The following is a 19,139-nucleotide window of genomic DNA, read 5'->3' as shown; positions in this document are numbered from 1 at the left end:
GATTTCTGAATAACATTCTCTTATCTTTGACACAGTGAAACTATCTGGCTATAAGCTTGTCTGTTAAATATTTTCAAAGATACATTATCCCTTGGCTGTTAACATCCCGGCGAGCAGAAAAGGTCATTCAATTTCGAAGAATATTTATAGGACCAGCTGAGCAGCTGTTTCAAATACCAACAGACTGCCAAAACTGAATATATAATTCCAGCAAGGCAATAATGTTGTTTCCCAAACGTCATTGCAGACAGAACAGAGGTGCTTCTAATTTTTTTTAAAAAGCAGGTAATAACTGAAAACAGAACTTGTGTGTAAGATGTGCAGTTCATGTTGAGCACAGTAAAAATGTTAAGAGGAGCATTGTCTAGAACATATTGTGGCTTCTATCTATAGTGACAAATAAATGAACGGGCACTTTATCTTTTACCTCTCTAATAGCTAGAAACTGTTATAGTATTATGATGATGTTGGTTTTCTTCTGAGCACTATATTTTTCAGCAGACTTTGAAATTTGTAATGGAAGGTATTAAAAATCTGGATCATTATCCCAATTTTTTTTTTTTTTTTTAAAGCAATTTATTAGGTTTTACAATAAAAATAAACATAATAAGCAATATAACATTGATCTTAACATATTTTCACATTTTCTTTGGACTTCCTCACATCTCCCGCTCCCACTTTCATCGTTGTAACATTTGGTCAGCAATTTATCATCTTATTTAAATTCTTATATCCCTTCTATATTTCATAATCTTATAATTCTCAGAAGGAGCTAACTTTCACAGTCTTACTTATTTTCTTAAAAACTTCTAAATTTAGTGGTGCTCAGTTATTTTGATCTAGCATCTTATTTAGCATTCACTCAGATTACAATACTTTTGTAAATAGTTCTTAAATTTCTTCCAGTCCTCCTCAATCCTCTCTTCTCCCAGGTCACGGATTCTGCCGGTCATTTCAGCCAGTTCCATGTAGTCTATCAGTTGTATCTGCCATTCTTCCAGTGTGGGTAGATCTTGAGTTTTCCAATGTTTTGCGAGAAGTATCCTTGCTGCTGTTGTTGCGTACATAAAAAATGTCTGGTCCTTCTTTGCCACCCCTTGGCCGACAATACCCAAAAGGAAAGCCTCTGGTTTCTTAGTGAAGGTATATTTAAATACCTTTTTCAGTTCATTATAAATCATTTCCCAGAACGCCTTCACTTTAGGGCAAGTCCACCAGAGGTGGAAGAACGTTCCCTCGCACTCTTTGCATTTCCAACACTTATTATCAGACAGGTGGTAAATTTTAGCAAGTTTGACTGGGGTCATATACCATCTATAAATCATTTTCATTACATTTTCTTTCAGAGCGTTACATGCAGTAAATTTCAATCCATTACTCCACAACCTCTCCCAGTCCTCAAACATGATATTGTGCCCAATGTCCTGTGCCCACCTTATCATAGCCGATTTAACCGTTTCGTCTTGTGTATTCCATTTCAACAGCAAGTTATACATCCTTGAAAGTACCTTAATCTTTGGTTCTAGCAATTCTGTTTCTAATTTCGATTTCTCCACCTGGAACCCTAGTTTCTTATCATTTTTAAAAACTTCTTTAATCTGAGCGTAGTGTAACCAATCTCGCACTTTGTCTTTCATTTTCTCCAAACTCTGCAATTTCCAATTGTCTCCATCCTTTTCTAGTATTTCCCAATATTTTGGCCATTTAGCCTCCATATTGGGTCTTTTTCGGGCCTTGGCTTCCAAAGGTGAAAGCCACCTTGGTGTTTTATTTTCCAGCAAGTCTTTATATTTTGTCCAGACATTAAACAATGATTTTCTGACAATATGGTTCTTAAAGGCCTTATTTGCTTTAACCTTGTCATACCATAAATATGCATGCCATCCAAAGGCATTGTTGAACCCTTCCAAATCTAACACATCAGTGTCTTCAAGAAGTAGCCAGTCTTTTAGCCAGCAAAACGCTGCGGCTTCATAATACAACTTTAAGTCTGGCAGGGCAAAGCCCCCTCTTTGTTTTGCATCGGTTAAAATCTTAAACTTAATTCTGGGCTTTTTGCCCTGCCAGACAAACTTAGAAATGTCTCTCTGCCACTTCTGGAAGCACTCCGTTTTGTCCAAAACCTGAAGTGTTTGAAATAAAAACAACATCCTTGGCAATACATTCATCTTGATAGCAGCAATTCGGCCTAACAAAGAAAGTTTCAATTTTGACCAACTATCTAAGTCTCTCTTAATTTCTGTCCAGCATTTTTCATAATTGTCCTTAAATAGACTTAGATTTTTTGCTGTTATGTTTACCCCTAGGTATTTTACTTTTTTAACCACATTAAGTTCCGTCTCATTCTGAAACCGTTCTGACTCTGTATCAGTCAAATTTTTCCCCAAAACCTTAGTTTTCTGTTTATTTAGTTTAAATCCAGCCACCCGACCAAAGTCATTAATCAGTTGTAATACTCTTTTCGTACTGGGCTCTGGCTTCTGCAAGGTCAAAACCAGGTCATCTGCGAAAGCTTTTAATTTATATTGTTTCTGACCGACCTGAATTCCTTCCACCAACCGATCCCCTCTAATCATGTTCAATAGCACTTCCAGAACCGAAATGAATAACAAAGGGGAAATAGGGCAACCTTGTCGTGTCCCTTTTTCAATTTTAAACTCTTCTGTAACCACATTATTAACTATCAGTTTAGCTTTCTGTTCTGAGTATATCGCCTCAATCCCATTCTCAAAACCCCGTCCCACTCCCATCTCTTTTAAATTTCCCATCATAAATTTCCAGGAGATATTGTCAAAGGCCTTCTCCGCGTCTATAAAAATTAAAACTGCTTTTGTATTTATATCTGTTTGCAAAAGTTCCAAAATGTCAATAATGTTCCTTGTATTAGCAAACAGATGTCTACCTGGGAGAAAGCCGGCCTGGTCCTTATGAATTACTTCATTTAAAACTTTTTTAAATCTATTTGCCAAAATGTCTGCAAATATTTTGTAATCCACATTTAAAAGAGAGATGGGACGGTAGTTCTTAAGTTGTGTCTTTTCAGCTTCCGACTTTGGTATTAATGTGATGAACGCTTCCTTCCACGACTCCGGTGCCCTCTTCCCCTCCATAATTTCATTGCTGACCTCCATCAAAGGTTGTATCAAATAGTCTTTTAATGCCTTATAGTACTTGGAGGTCAGCCCATCTGGTCCTGGAGATTTGCCAAGTTGCATGTTCTGGATGGCTTGTTCAATCTCCTGTCGTGTTATTTTAGAATTCAGGATTGTCCTATTTTCTTGTGACAATTTAGATAGTCCGTTTTTTGCCAAAAATTGTTTAATCTCAACATCGTCTTGCGGCCCTTGGGTGTATAATTTTTTGAAATATCTCTGGAAACACTTTCTGATGTCCACTGGATTCTGAATGTTTTTTCCATCAACCTCTAAGTTTGTAACAGTATTTAGTCTTTGTCTTCTCTTCAACTGCCAAGCTAGCAGTTTTCCACATTTATTCGCCGACTCAAACGTTTTTTGTTTCATTAATTTAACCTTCCATTCAATTTCCTGATTTATCAATTTAGAATATTGTGTTTGATAAAGTTTAATTTCTCTCAGAGTTGGCTGTGACTTCGGATTCACTCTTAATTTCTTCTCTAATTCTTTTATTTTATCCAAGATCTTATCTTTTTTCTCATTTTGTGTTCTTTTCTTTACTGCATTCTGTTGTATCAAGAATCCCCTCATTACAGCTTTGCTTGCGTCCCAGATTATTCTTTTTTCCACCATATTGTTCATGTTTATCTCAAAGTAGTCCTTCAAAACTTTTTGGGCCTTCTTGGTAATTTCCTGATCTCTAAACAAATTGTCATTCATCTTCCATCTAAAGGATCCAGTTGGTAATAGTGTCATATCCATCTTTACTGCATTATGGTCGGAGCAGGTCTTTGGGCAGATTTCCACTTTTCTGACCTTAGGTGCCAGGCCTCTAGAAATCCATATTTGGTCGATTCTTGTCCAGGTCAGTTGGGCTTCAGAAAAGAATGTTCCCTCTCTTCCTAGTGGGTTCTTTGTCCTCCAAATGTCAATCAAATCCATATTGTCAGTCATTTCAAAAAAGGTTTTAGGTAGTCTGCCGTCTTTTGTAACATTTTGACTTTGTGACTTGTCCATGTTAGTTGATACGACCCCATTCATATCTCCCATCATTATGATGTTGTTGTAGTCTAGATAGTCCAGCATTGTCTCCTGCAACTTCTTGTAAAATTCCGATTTCCCTTCATTAGGTGCATAGATTCCTAATATCAGCAGTTTCTCTCCTTGATATTGTATCTCAATAGCCAAAATTCTTCCATGTTCATCTTTAAATAGGAATTTAGGTGACAGGCTCTCTTTTGCATATATCACCACGCCTCTTTTCTTAACTTTGTCCGACGATACAAATTCCTGGCCCAATCTTTTATTTATTAACACTTTTCTGTGGAGCCTCGTCACATGTGTTTCTTGTAAACAAATAATGTCCAATTGTTCTTTTTTTAATATATGAAATATTTTCTTCCTTTTTTCCGGAATGTTACAACCATTAATATTCCAGCTCAACAGTTGCAGAGACATCCTGAATTATCTGGTTATTTTTCAAGGGGTGGTATCTTGTTCTCAGGATCTTCAGGTTCCACAGGTGCTGATGTTGGTACTGGCGTTGCCTCAGGCCCAGAAGGTAGTTCAATTCTTTTTTGAAGGTCCTCTCCGTATGTAGACAGAAATTTGTCTCTCTCTTCCAGTGTTCTTACTTTAACCTTTCTCCCTCTAAAGGTAAAAGATATTCCTTGGGGAAATTCCCACCTGAATGGAATTGCGTTGCTCCTTAGTAGTTTAGCAAGTTCAGAATAGGCGGCTCTAAGATCCAGCAGTAGTCTTGGGATATCTTTATAGATTTCAATTCTTCTATCCAAAACCTCCAGTGATTTTACGAAATGTAGTCCCAAGATCTTATCCCTTTCCTCCTTTGATCTCAATGTTATCAAACAGTCTCTGGGCCTCTCCTTCTTTATGAATCTTCCAAGTCTGAAAGCTGACACGATTTTAAAGTCCTTTTCTTCCAAATTCCAGAACTTGGAGAATTCTTTGGTCAAAAACTCAGTTAGATGTCCTTCTTCTGCCTCTTGTAGTGATCTAATCCTCAAGTTATTCTCACGATTTCGCAGTTCTATCATAGAGAGATAAATCTGATGTTCCCCAACTTGTTTAGTGAGTGGTCTTACCTCTTGCTCTAAATTTTCTAATTTTTGTCTGGTGTCCTCAGCCAATTTCCGATTTTCTGCTGAGGCCTCCGTTAACTGTCCAATTGCTTGTGCATTCTGTACCACTTGTGTAGTTAATTTATTTAGACATTCTGTGTTTTTATCAATCTTTGCTGATTGCGCATCTACTTTCTTGTCCAAAGCTTCCAATTTTTCAAAAATTTTGTCTAGAACAGAAACAGATGCTCCTGAGGCCATATCTTCCAATTGTAACTGCTCTGCTTCGCCCTCTCCCTCCACTTCTGAGGGCAAAGTAGGTACAGATGATCTACGTGTCTGTGAGGCTGAGGTTAGAGTTGTTAAAGTTGTTTGTTTAGCTCTCCCTCTTTTTCTTGTGCCACTCATTCCAACGTTATCTGTCAGTCAAGGTCACACTGAGTTATTCCCATGGGAATGGAAAGGTCCAGAGCAAACAGACAACAAGGGAATCGAAAGTAAAATGTGCATGTAAAGTCACTGTTTTAATCCAATCCTCTAGAGGGAGCTTAAAATGTCTTTCAGAGTCTAATTTAATGTCCAAGAACCTTCAAATACAAATGTTTAGCAGAGTTTATAAATGGTCACTTTGTTACAGACAGTGCTTATTTATCTCCAAAAAGAATGTTTCAAATTTAAAAGGTCTCAATACCCTCAGATTGTTTCAAGTTCCAATATACAGTATCCAAATCTGCAGTAATGACAGCTCCCTTAGTGCTCAGGCAGCTCCTGACTCTGGGTTTCACCTTCTAATTTGTAATCCAATAAAAGGAGGAAAGTCAAATGCAAGTAAAAATCCCAAATCTTTAGCTTAAAGTCTTTACTTTAAGATGCAAGTTCAATAGATGCTTAGATCTGTAAAACTTAGGATCTCTTTCTTTCAGCCTCCACTCCTCCAGCTGATTGCTTTTTTCAAGTTCAATGGCTGCGGAAGACGGACTTCCTGCTTCCACGTCTCTCCGCTTTCAGCCAAGTTCAAGCCAATTTAAATTTTCCCTTTAAAGTCTCTAATTTCAAGTGACTCAGTCTTTTACTCACAAGTTAGTTGCTTTTCGTCCGAATCCGTAATTTAGCAGGAAAAGGGATCAGCGCTCACCGACAGTAGCAGCGCGGCTTCGCTCCTCAGGCTGTGAAGCAGCTCTCAGCGCCGCAACCCCCCTCCGCGCTCCGGAGCCCCTTACGGGGTTCCTTCTGCGCTTGGAGGGTCGCTCAAGGCGCCCACCGAGCCTCAAGACCCCAGGCTCTTGCCGCCTGGGGTTTTCCAGAATGGGTCTCCGCTTCGCCGTAGCGGACGACCCGTTGCCTGCGGAGCCTCCTCTCCCGTTCAGAAGAGGACCGCCATTGCCGTTCGCGCCGCCCCCGGAAGTCCCATTATCCCAATTTTTGTTCCTGGGCAAGCATGCCCTTTCCCAGGGGGAGTGGATAGGGACAGTTCCTAGATGGAGAGATGTCTAAGGTCTTGGGTTGTTGTGCTGTGATCTAGTGATTTGGGCATGCCTTCCTCAAGGTCTCTATGGGTTAGATTTGGAGGAGGGGAAAGTCAGAGCAGGCTCATGAAAGGTGGGGAGGTCGCATCATACTCCTAATGATTGCTGGATGTCCAGAGATTAAATTCATCCAATTGACTGATTCCAAATCAGATGCCTGGGAGGGGGTTTTAACTGCATCAAAGCTTTTAGGAAATACCAAACTTTTACATGTTACATGCAGACAGTCAGGAAAAAAGAGAGAGAGAGAAAAGAATTAGACTGGGAAAACTATTCAAGATGATTCAAATAAATCTGCTACTTGCAAATCAAATTAAGGGAAGCATCAAATCATCATTACCTAAGAATTTTGTTGATTGCAGTCTCCTTTTCCAGAAGGTTTCTTGCTCTAATGCTGAAAACAGATTTGCGGAGCTGTGAAATGAAAGGAAAAGCAGCTTTACCAATTGTGTATCTTGTCATGGGCCAGAATACTGATCTATTGAGCAGTTCATTTTGTGATGTCAAATGTCCTGCTATGGTGAACAAGGTACCTTTACTTATTTGGAATTTGCACCACCTATGGAGTCCTACCTTATAATTTTGGACCAACAGTTTTAGGGATACAGTTATGTGAAAAATAAAGGTATATTGTGAATATCTATCACTCCTCACAGATTACCCAGATAATTTTAGCTGGCTTAACTGTTTTACATTTCAACACTTGCCTTGCAAAAAATACTCTATCAGCTTTGTATGCATTATCTGAAAACACAGCAGGCTTTTTAATTGAGACTTTGAATGGCAAAATGCACCCGGATACATACATGCAAATATTTCTTAAGACTTGCATAAGAAAGTTTCATTCTACCTTAGATCAGAAGTTGCAAGGTCTGTTTCTATTTGGTGATATTAGAGCTTTCCTATTTTAAAAAAAATGCAATGCACTAAATCCAATTCTACGGCCACAGAATCTAACTACTATTACTAAAAAAAAAAATGATAATGAAAGAAGATCTGCAAAAAATTACCAGGATCATAAAACTGCTTAAAGCAACACAGATGGTTTTTAGTAAAAAGGAAAGGCAAAAACACATCTGCCATGTGGATGGCAAGCCAACTCATTTGACAACAACCCAGATGTTGCAGATGACAAAGACGTTTTCAGAAAATCTCTGTCTGAAAACATCACAATTGAAAGCTAGAATATAAGGATGAAGAGTACAAGCTTACTTTAAAACAATGTGAAAAATGCAAACGCATCTGGAGAACATAGTAGTCCATTCAAATATCACTTGACATATTATGGTTTCTGTCCAGACTTGTGGTGTGCAAAGTTCCACTCATGTAATTCTCCACCAGAAGAAGAGGGGTGGCAATGTTTGCAGAGCCTTCCTCTCTAAAGCTGCTCCAAAGAATTGGGAGAACAGCATAGGACTGGTGTGGGGGACTAGAAAGGGAAGGGTGAGATGGTGCTGTGCCCCCCATTTCCCAGTGGGAGCCCTTTTATTTGTATAGTGGCATGTCTGGATCTAGCCACATGCTTAGGTGCCATTTCTATCTACCCTTTCAGAGAGACATTTAAAATATAAATGTCAACACTATCAATACCAGTCCGTTGTTTAGTCATTCATGTCAATATGAGACTGTAGTTTGGTCTGCGCAAAGCTGTGGCTGATCACCAGTACACACAACCCAAGGATACAGCTGCTTATGTTGCATCCGGGTTGATATTTTCCTTACCTCAAGCTGGTGATTTAGACGGAATACCCCCAACAGGATTGTGCAGAAAACCGAAACTGGGGCAGAATGACTCTGCCCCGATGAGGACTTCTCGGAAGTAGCACAGGAATTCACAATGGTGGCTGGCGTAATGTTAAACTCATGCTTAGAACATGGTTAGCAGTTTGTGTGTTCGTACAGAGTAGCACAAGGGATGCGGGTGGCGCTGTGGGTTAAACCACAGAGCTTAGGACTTGCTGATCAGAAGGTCGGCAGTTCGAATCCCCGCAACGGAGTGAGCTCCCGTTGCTAGGTCCCTGCTCCTGCCAACCTAGCAGTTTGAAAACACGTCAAAGTGCAAGTAGATAAATAGGTACCGCTCCAGTGGGAAGGTAAACGGCGTTTCCGTGCGCTGCTCTGCTTCGCCAGAAGCAGCTTAGTCATGCTGGCCATGACCCGGAAGCTGTATGCCGGCTTCCTCGGCCAATAAAGTGAGATGAGCGCCACAACCCCAGAGTCGGCCACGACTGGACCTAATGGTCAGGGGTCCCTTTACCTTTACTGAGTAGCACATCACTGTATACAATTGGATGACATAAAACAGCCCTCACTGGTGTCAGATGCCTTTGGAGTTGTTCAATAGGTTACTGGTGGATTTGTGAAAACCTTAGCAGGGGCTTCTGCTTTTATGTGGCATGGATCATCTCACCTAATTGTATTCATTCATGTTAGACTGGTTCCACTCGCGAGTGTGACAGTGCCAACTATGCATTTTATTTGGCCAACAGCATCAATGCGCAAGAATGGCAGCCACAAATGGTGCACTGTGGTGTTTTTTCTTAATGGCAACTACTTTTCTCAGGCTGCCCCCAAGAATGGAAAAATGTAATGTCCAGCACGTTTTCGATAAAACCAATGGAAGCTGCTGCAACCATAGATAGCAGCTAAAGTAATGGTTAAGAAAACAAAATGGAAATAAATGGAAATAATGAAATTGATAGGAGAGGAATGAATGAATTACTGAGTGATTTTTAGTGAATGAATAACAAAACAAAAGTAAGAATCATGAATGAAATCAAATGGAGTAATCAGCTGATTTTCCCCTGGCATGTACCATACTAATTCAGACATTATGTTGTACAGTAAGTCTTATAGACCTATGTATTCATTGCACTTATGCTTCTATTATCCATATAATATTACTATTTTTAATGTAATCAGTCACAAAGTGAATGACTGAGTGAATGTTAGCTCTGCTTAACTGCTTAAAGCTATTGATGGCTATCTTAAATAAACAGGAGGTGAGCTACCTTCCAGCGGTCTTCCAGAAAGGACAACAGCATCCTGATAAGGCTGGAGATCCCTGTAATCATGATGTCAGCTTGCCTGTCATGCAACTTTGGACAGAGTAAAGAGAGAAAGAGGCTTGGCGGACTGAACTAGAGGGAAGAAAACTATGAGAACTTTGGATAAAGATAAACTTTTGGGCAAAAACGTCTGCAGCACCTCTGTGCATTCATTTTGGAGAAAATGAAAACTCGTGAGATGTTGGAATAAAGAAAGGGGGCACGATTCTCCAAAAGACCCTAGGGCCACCATAGTTAGAAACCTGCTTTTGCTCAACTCCTAAACAGCTCTTCTTTATTATTTTCTAGGTTCTCTGATTCGCGTTAGAGGAAATATAGATAGCATGCACAAAGGAAGCTACAGCTGTCAGCATAATTTTTGTGGTTGATTTCAGTGTTGTGTGTTTAATTAACATCTCCCATAGCTCATGCTTGTTTGTTCTACTGTGCACACAGTCAGGGTTTTTTTTAAGTTATTATTTCAAATCTGTGTTAGAGGGGAGAGATTTTGGAGAATGTTGGTGCATTTACAAGGGAGGTTGCTATGGTAATGGTAAGTATAGAAAGCCAGAATCAGTAGCAAAATGCAACCTAATGTTCTACCCACATGGGCAAATTTCTCACTGAGTATACAAAACCATCTTACACTGAGTCAGCCCACGCACTGCCCAACTTTGTCTGGCAACAGTTTTCAAAGGCATTCAGCAAAAATCTCTCCCACATCTATCTGACTAGAGGCTCAACTTATGCATGGGGGAATCTGTGCTCCATGGCATGGTACTGCAATCACCTAGACAGCATTTGGACAGATGTGCTATTATTCCCCCCCTGTTCTTCAGGTCCTGCAGTCCTGTATGAAATCAATGTATGGAATATAACTATTTGTTTAAAAAATGTGTTGATGGGAGACTGCTGCATGGGTTGGTTTGTGCATAGCTGTCAACTTACAGATTTGAAAATAAGGGACCAGCAGCCTCAAAAATAAGGGATCAGCAGCCAAAATAAGGGATTTTCCAAGCACAGGTATGTTCAACTTCTGAGCCCCTCCGAGCCAAAGGCAGAAAGCCCAGCCAGCAGCCAAGCGAAGCCTCAAGCGGTGGTTCCCACAGCGCAGCAACCCGGCAAAGGGGATGCAGCAAGGGAAACCACCGTCACCTCTCCGCTGGGAAGCGCTGAGCAAAGGCGAATCCCCAGGCAACGCAGCCAATTTGATCGGCACAAGGCATGCAAGCTCCAACCCCCAGTCCTTCTTAGACTCCTTATTGGGTGAGCAGCGCAGCCAAGCAACACCGCTGGAGCCTCCCTCCTCCCTGGCCGGCAGGGAGGGAGGGAGAGGAGCTGCTTCCTTTGAAACCCGGGAAATTTAAGGGACATCATCAATAAGGGACAGCAGCGGGACACAACGCTGGGATAAGGGACTTTCCTGCCAAATAAGGGACGGTTGACAGCTATGGGTTTCTGTGGACACAACACCAGCTACCCATCTCTTCCCTACACTGTGATGTCATCATGAAGTTCAGAATCGTAACAGAGCTTTAAAAGGAAACCCCAAATTAGCATCAATCAAAAGTCTAGGGTCATAATTACGAAATCTGTCTGTCACGTTGGACAATCAAGGTTCTATGTGCTTGTACAACTTTAGTTTATGATAGATATGGATATGCTGTTTACCTTCTGGTCAATGTATTTGTTGTCTTCAATTGCCAACCTTTTAGAATGGTCACATGAGGAGGAGGAAGCTGATGGAAGCCTTCTCAGTAAACAAGTTGTGTCTTGCTGCTGACGATCAATAAATTGCTTCATAAAGCTTTCCCTTAAGAGTAAAAAAAGGAGAGAGAAGGCTTTGAGGCAAAGCTCCTGGTTCACTTTATTTATAATTTGATAGTATCTGAAAAAATCCTGAATAGTCCATATGCTAGTACAAAAGATAAAATGAAAATGATACAAGGCATATTATACATAATGAATTTTGATTTGATCACTGAAGTAACATTAAATTTGTATGTAGCTACACGACTGTCTAAAAAAACCTTATGTTCTTCTTTAACCGTGCTTTCCTTTAAAAATTTATCATTTGTTTTGCACTTTACCTCTCTGTCTGATTCTGCTATGTGCTAAATTCCAAGTTTTAAAACCTCTGATATAATCCATAGAAAACATCCTTTCTCAAGAAAAAAAAAAAAGACATTTCAGCAGGAATTCAAAGAACACATTTATAAAAAAGGGTTTTGTTAGACCATACTTTGGATCAGCCAGATTCTGGTTTTCAATTTGCTTGTTCTAATGGGACAGAATCATAGCTAACGCCCCCCATTTATTTGTTTATTTCATAAAATTTATATGCCGCTTGATTGTGAAAAACAAATCCCAAAGCGGTTTACAAAATATATTTCAATTATGTCTTTCCTAACATTCTACTCATATAAAGCAGAATGTTTAAGCCTGTCACAAAGCCATAGCTTAATTGAGGGTAAGTATTAATGCAACTTCTAAGCATGAAATTTCAGATAAATGTGTTTATATTGTGCAGGGATTGCTATAGTATTTGGCAATGATTCTAAAAGACAATAGATGTGCTGTTCTAGCTTTCTTGTAAATTGGAAGACTCTTCACTCCTTTGGAAGCAAAACAGATACTCTTTCTAGGTTGGTTCACGGTACAGATAATGCACTGGTAGTGGGCAAACAAGCAAAAAGGGGAAGAAAATGAGTATAGGCAAAATATATGTGTATATGGTTAGGAGAGAGAAACAAAGAAACAAGATGCATCAGTATGGTTAAAGGGACCAAAATGTGATGTCTGTGATTCAAGTATTAAGTGTTTTGCAGCCATTTTATACTCATTTTTGGTGAAGGGGGGGTCCTGTTTGGGGAATTGCATTGGCCCCAAACCACCTTAATTTGGCCTTGTGGAACAGGATCAATTTCACATTCTTTTTTTTTAAATAAAAAAGACACACATTGGAGAAGAGAATCTAAAGAAAACTTCAAACCTATCTTAAAACACTTTTCACATTGCCAAGCACTTAAAGAGAGCTGAAAAGCGAAACTACCTTATTTTGGGGACTGTAAAATCCGAAGGGAGCTTGGAGATTTTTACCATTTGAGGTCTGTTAGGGAATTTTTCAAAGATCCGTAGGCGCAGTGGGAGCTTTTCCTTGGTATCTGCATTTGCCTCACTTTGCTTCAGCTAAATAAAAACACACACACACATAAACAAGATTAAATAAACCAGGAACAAAGTCTTGCTTTCCCCCCGCCCAAAGAGCAGCAAATGCAATCAACTGAAGAAACACAAGGTGGCAGTAAAGAACTACAGTTGAGACTTCTGTTTTGACATTAATTTCTTAGCGTTTCAGAACTACATGCAGTTAAAACTGCAAAAAGTCCTTTTCTTGAAAGATTTAAAATGCAAAGAATGTTGCAGTAAATATTTGTATTTCCTTTGTGTAGTTTTTCACAGTTCTCTCACACTCTACAAGGAAAACATACTTCCCTCCCTCTTATTAGACCTGTCAGTTGTAGATAAGTGAAATGTTGTATATATCAGTGGTTCCCAATTCTTTTGGCACGGTGACCCACAACTCCAAACTGACTTCATACGGTGACCCATCATTACACTGTCAGGTGGATTTTTTTTTAAAATAATATTTATTAATTTTCCAACCGTTTAATCACTGTCAGGTGGATTTTGGACATTAGGTCTTTACCAGCTGTCAGTTTCTTGCATTTTAACCGCAAGTTTGCCTATTACTTGAGACGCCCAAGCAAAAAATTTGCTTAAAGCTTTATTAATGTGGAATTTGTTTAAATATTTATAGTACTTACAAGGTTATTCATAGTTTTATATATGGGAATGTAAGAACAGCTACCATCTGATGGCAGGATATTGCTTCCCAAGTTATAAGAACATAGTTATGCAAGCAGTGTATAATGAACTATGAATATTTTTAGATTGCTTTATTCACAATAAAGTCCGTTCTGGCATGTATCAGTGGAATGGCCAGGCTTGCATATTGCCAACAAAGTAGATCAATGCAGGGCTTGATGGTTGTCTGACATAATCTCAGATCATTATTAATACACAGGGGTAAATATATTATTTCTTATTTCACCCAAGTAAACTTCAACTCACCTTTGGCTTAACTATTCACTAATCCTGGTGGCAGATTTGACGATGGTTTGCCACAAGGTGTCTTTGGCCACATCAGGAGTGAGCTATAATAGTCTTTCAATTTCTTATACAAGCACCCTGTGGAAAACTGTCCACAGCCCACTTCTGACCCACAGGTTGAAAAACACTGGTATGTATCACATACTTAGCCAATGAGAAAAGATATTGTCTGACTGCACAATATAGATGCTTAGCAAACCATATTTTCTTCTTTGTATGCCTCCTCTGCAAGAGGTCTGAAGGGTGGCAACATAAGAACAGGTATTTTCTGTGGTGATTCCCTGCTTGTGGAATGCTATCCCCAGGGAAGCTTGCCTGGGCGCCTTTGTTACATATCTTTAGGCACCAGGAAAAAACATCCCTCTTCTCCAAGTCCTTTAGCTAATTAAACAATCAATTTTAATTTTAAATTTTAAAAAATCAGACTTTTAAACTGGAGGGTATTTTGTTTGTTTGTTTTTATGGTATGTCTTGTTGTGTTTTTATATTGTAAACTGCCCTGTGATCTTTGGGTGTAGGGCAGTTTAATAATAATAATAATAATAATAATAATAATAATAATAATAATAGGACTAGGTTTGTCTCCAAAGACAGTCCTCATGTAGAGAGAAGTCACTAAATTTTTAGCAGACCAAGCAATCTAGCGTTGGAGTTCCTTGCTGATCCTTAGGGAAATGCCACTCACTGCTAATAAACTTGAAGGCAATATAGGTGGCTCAGAAGTTCAACTTCTGCCACTCAAGGACAAAGTAATTGCTATACCAGCTAACCCTGGAGTATATTTGGGGAAGAAAATGGGGTTGGAAGGAGGTAAAAGACAAAACAGCACATGCAGAAAAAGACTAAAAAAGAATAGTGGGTCCTTTGCTATTAGGTTAGGTAAAGGTAAAGGGACCCCTGACCATTAGGTCCAGTCGTGGATGACTCTGGGGTTGCGGCGCTCATCTCGCTTTATTGGTTGAGGGAGCCGGCGTACAGCTTCTGGGTCATGTGGCCAGCATGACTAAGCCACTTCTGGCAAAAGCAGCGCACGGAAATGCCGTTTACCTTCCCGCCGAGTGGTACCTATTTATCTACTTGCACTTTGTGCTTTTGAACTGCTAGGTTGGCAGGAGCAGGGACCGAGCAACAGGAGCTCACCCCGTCGCAGTGATTCGAACTGCCGACCTTCTGATTGGCAAGCCCTAGGCTCTGTGGTTTAACTCACAGCGGTTAGTAAACCACTAAGCAGGTTCCCGGGACAATCCTAATGAAATGCCTCTAAACAGGTCCCTAGACAGTCGTGCTCAGAAGCCTAAAGAAAGGGTAACCCACCCAGAGGGTCCATGGCACCATTCACATAACAAAAACGACCATAGAAATATTTTTTCTTTTCTTTTCAAAAGTAGGGGTTCTATGGCTTGACTTTTGAAAAACCGAGAGTCCGTAGTACTTAGTAAGTGGGAACCATTGCTCTATGGGCATTGATGGGAAAACTCCTTCCTTAAACAAGCGCTGATGGCTGGTGGCAACTAGCTAGAGACACACCCCATGTGTTTGGACATCGGTTGGAAAGAAATGGTTTGTTTGGCAGAATGTAGCTAATAAAGGAGAAAGAAGTCTTAGCACACCCCCAGGCCAAATGCAGAAGCTATCTTCTTTGGGGACGACAACTTGTTATTTAAAAACATAGCCCTTTATGGTAATGACTGCTCACTTCCCCACACTCACCATGCATATTTGTAAATAAAAACAGGTATCCCAGTGTTATAAGAATTTTAAGGTCTTATATATAGAAAATAGATGTTCATAAGTGTACCAAGCAAACACATACAAATATGTAAACCACATGTCTGAAACCCACAGAAAAGTCCTGAAACTATTTTCTCTCTCCCAAAATGACCTCAAATATTTCTCTGCAAGGTTGAAGGAAATGAGAAATCTCCCCATTGTCTCTTTCACAAATCCTGTTTTAAGGGCACATTTAAGATATGAATAGAGTGTGTCCCTGTGACCTGTGACCTGGATTCAGGAATTGAGTAGTTATCATAACAAAAGAGTGGCCAGGATGCCCAGGTAATCCAATCAGGTAACCTGGCAGACAGGAAGAAATAACACACCCAGATTCCCGCCCCTTCTCTGATGTATTAAGGGGGTGGTCTCCCATGGACTGCAAGAAGATCAAACCTATCCATTCTTAAGGAAATCAGCCCTGAGTGCTCACTGGAAGGACAGATCCTGAAGCTGAGGCTCCAATACTTTGGCCACCTCATGAGAAGAGAAGACTCTCTGGAAAAGACCCTGATGTTGGGAAAGATGGAGGGCGCAAGGAGAAGGGGATGACAGAGGACGAGATGGTTGGACAGTGTTCTCGAAGCTACCAGCATGAGTTTGACCGAACTGCGGGAGGCAGTGGAAGACAGGAGTGCCTGGCATGCTCTGGTCCATGGGGTCACGAAGAGTCAGACACGACTAAACAACTAAACAACAACACTTGGGTCACAGCCCTTCTGTGATGTATGTATGATGTTTCTGGGGGTGGTCTTGGACCTCAGGGCAGGCAATTTAAAATGTCTTTATAAGGGGTTGCACGCATGGCTCAGGGTCCCCCTCCCTCCTGTGTGTGCGTGGGGGGGGGGGGAGCATCCTGTTGCTACAGCTTTAATAAAGATCAGGCTTACTAGCTGCTTTGCTTCTCAATATTCTCTGGTTGGTCTCTGTTATTTTCTCCTACCAATAGAGAACCTACAAAAGGACTCTATATGGGCTCTTGGGTACCCCATAAGGGAAAAGGAGCAGTTTTTTCCTCATAACACCAGAAATGCCCCAAGGTTCCAGCAACCCCACCTCAGAAGGAAACCTAACCTAGCCAAAGGCTGCCCCCTAAAACTTTCAATCACTTGGGAAAGTGGGGCAGCCACCGAACTATATACTGTAATTAGATTTCAGCACAATCACCAGGACATCTGATGGAGAACATCTAATCACAGATAAGGGCTTGAGGGTGTCTGAAGGGCAGGCACTTGCTCCTGCTCTCAGCCTCCCATGTGGAAGGATAATGACCTCCGAATAGCTATCGCTGTTGCAAACAAAGGGCCCCATGCACTGAAAACACTTTGGAGTTTGAGTATAAACAAAGGGTGCAGATTAATGATAGTGCAGCGCGCTGAAGGAAAGGAGTCCTTTAAGGGCATTGCAAGGGCCACAATTATGTTCAACCTTATCTTTGCTAATGAATTCCGAGGGCGGAAGCAGCATAGTAATGAGAACGGCTTGATAATAGATCGGGGGATGCTGCAAACACCTGCGAGAATCAAAACCAGAGCGGTGGTTTGAAGATCATAAAGCAGCAGCGGCGAAAAGGTTCTTTTAACCAAAAAAACTGCACAGTAGTATTTGGGTGGTAGGGGAAGGGAAGACATCTGGCATGCACTGAAGAAAGGAACATGACTTGAAAGGAGCTAGGAAAACCCATACAGCAAACAGTTAAGGTGGAAGCGTGGGACAGGGGGACAGGCTTGGCAAAAAAGTTTTACGAAAAGGCAAATACAAGGTAAGTTTGCACCGTTTAACATTCATATTGTAGTAGCAGCCTAACAGCTCTGCGGCTCTTAGCAATGCGGGAGGACATAGAAACCATTTGCAATGGTGGCAGCTGGACCCAGGGAACCAAAATGGCTAGGAGCTCCACGTGCCCAAGGGAGCTTTGGACATTGTTCTGTCTTGAATAGAAGTCCAGCACATTACATGGCAAGGCCAAGAAAAATGTGAAAAGCAGGTATTTGTAGTATGGCTGGTGAGGGCTGCTGCTCAAAGAGTCGAAAATCTTAGTGGACATACTGAAGCCCTTTGCGCATATAGCTGAAGGAGCTATTTGGACTGGGCCATCGACTTCTGAATGCCACTTTAAGGCACAGAAACATGGGATTAAGTGTACTGGGGAGTTAGGACTGTAAATCACAGACATACAAAGAGTGAGCCTGAGGGGAAAACAGAATATAGAATTGTGCATCATTAGGGTAGTGCAGAAGTATGTAGGCTGGATATATACTTGAAGAGGGGCTTTTGAATGCTAATATAAAGATGGCTTCTGAAAGAAGGTGAAAGTGAGAGATAGCTGCATGCTAAAATTTAATAAGTCATGGCTAAACCTAGAATGGGGACGTGGGTGGCGCTGTGGGTTAAACCACAGAGCCTAGGACTTGCCGATCAGAAGGCGGTTCGAATCCCCGCGACGGAATGAGCTCCCATTGCTCGGTCCCTGCTCCTGCCAACGTAGCAGTTCAAAAGCACGTCAAAGTGCAAGTAGATAAATAGGTACCGCTCCAGCGGGAAGGTAAACGGCGTTTCTGTGTGCTGCTCTGGTTCACCAGAAGTGGCTTAGTCATGCTGGCCACATGACCTGGAAGCTGTCCAATAAAGCTGTCCAATAAAGCGAGATGAGTGCAACAACCCCAGAGTCGGCCACGACTGGACTTAATGGTCAGGGGTCCCTTTACCTTTACCTTTAAACCTAGAATGAATGGCTCATTTTGGGGGGCTTTCTTCCCACTACTTGATGATGATGATGAATCACAGTCACTGTGGCAGCCTAAGAGATGGGGCAATCTTGTCCTTCATACAAATGTGATACCACAAAGTGTCTGAATGAGAGCCGCTGTTAAGAAGACGTCCCAAACGACAGCATAATAGAAAGGTGTTGACAGATTTTCATATGAGCAAAAAAGAGAGAGAGAAATTAACATTTATTTTGGAGCCTTGTAGCTAAAGAGAGGAGAACAGGCAAGGGGTTACATAAAGACATCTTGTGGAAAAGAACATAGTGATTAATAACATGTTAAAAAAATATTCTAAACTCAAAGCCATTTTGCAGTACATCTCAACTTCCGCCGTGCTGAGATAATGCTACCTACTGGGCAAAGCAAGGCATTTAACTTCACTTAGTGACTCCAAACACATTTTGGGGTAATATTTCCTCTGCATGACACACACCTTCTTCAACATTCGCATTGTTCCATTTGTAGAAAATGCTCAAACTGTTCTACCTTCCCAGCCCACAATGGCACCTGAAGTCAAAACTGACCCCAATTCTCTATCTATCATCTATCTATCTATCTATCTATCTATCTATCTATCTATCTATCACTTCCCATCACCAATAATTACTCCCTTTGCACTCCATGTATACTCTAAACGAGT

The 19,139-nt window shown here is 40.8% G+C and overlaps 1 protein-coding gene across 8 annotated transcripts in view; it reads right to left on the bottom strand.

The window, feature by feature from the left end:
* Positions 1–19,139, bottom strand: part of NALCN (sodium leak channel, non-selective) — a 196,423-nt gene that overhangs the window by 36,832 nt on the left and 140,452 nt on the right. For 6 of the 8 annotated variants that reach the window (XM_081002886.1, XM_081002887.1, XM_081002893.1 and 3 more), the window contains 4 exons: positions 12,841–12,977; positions 11,460–11,601; positions 9,753–9,839; positions 7,082–7,155 (listed from right to left, as the gene is read on the bottom strand). In XM_081002886.1, the coding sequence (XP_080859012.1) occupies positions 7,082–7,155; positions 9,753–9,839; positions 11,460–11,601; positions 12,841–12,977 (440 nt within the window). The remainder of the gene's footprint in view (positions 1–7,081; positions 7,156–9,752; positions 9,840–11,459; positions 11,602–12,840; positions 12,978–19,139) is intronic. The other 2 variants (XM_081002888.1, XM_081002889.1) reach the window with 1 other exon arrangement.

This window comes from Podarcis pityusensis (genome assembly GCF_964106645.2).
Source record: "Podarcis pityusensis genome assembly, chromosome: 4".
NCBI classification, from domain to species: Eukaryota; Metazoa; Chordata; class Lepidosauria; order Squamata; family Lacertidae; genus Podarcis; species Podarcis pityusensis.
Note: the sequence above shows the minus strand (reverse complement) of the source record. Positions and strands in the feature narration are given on the sequence as shown.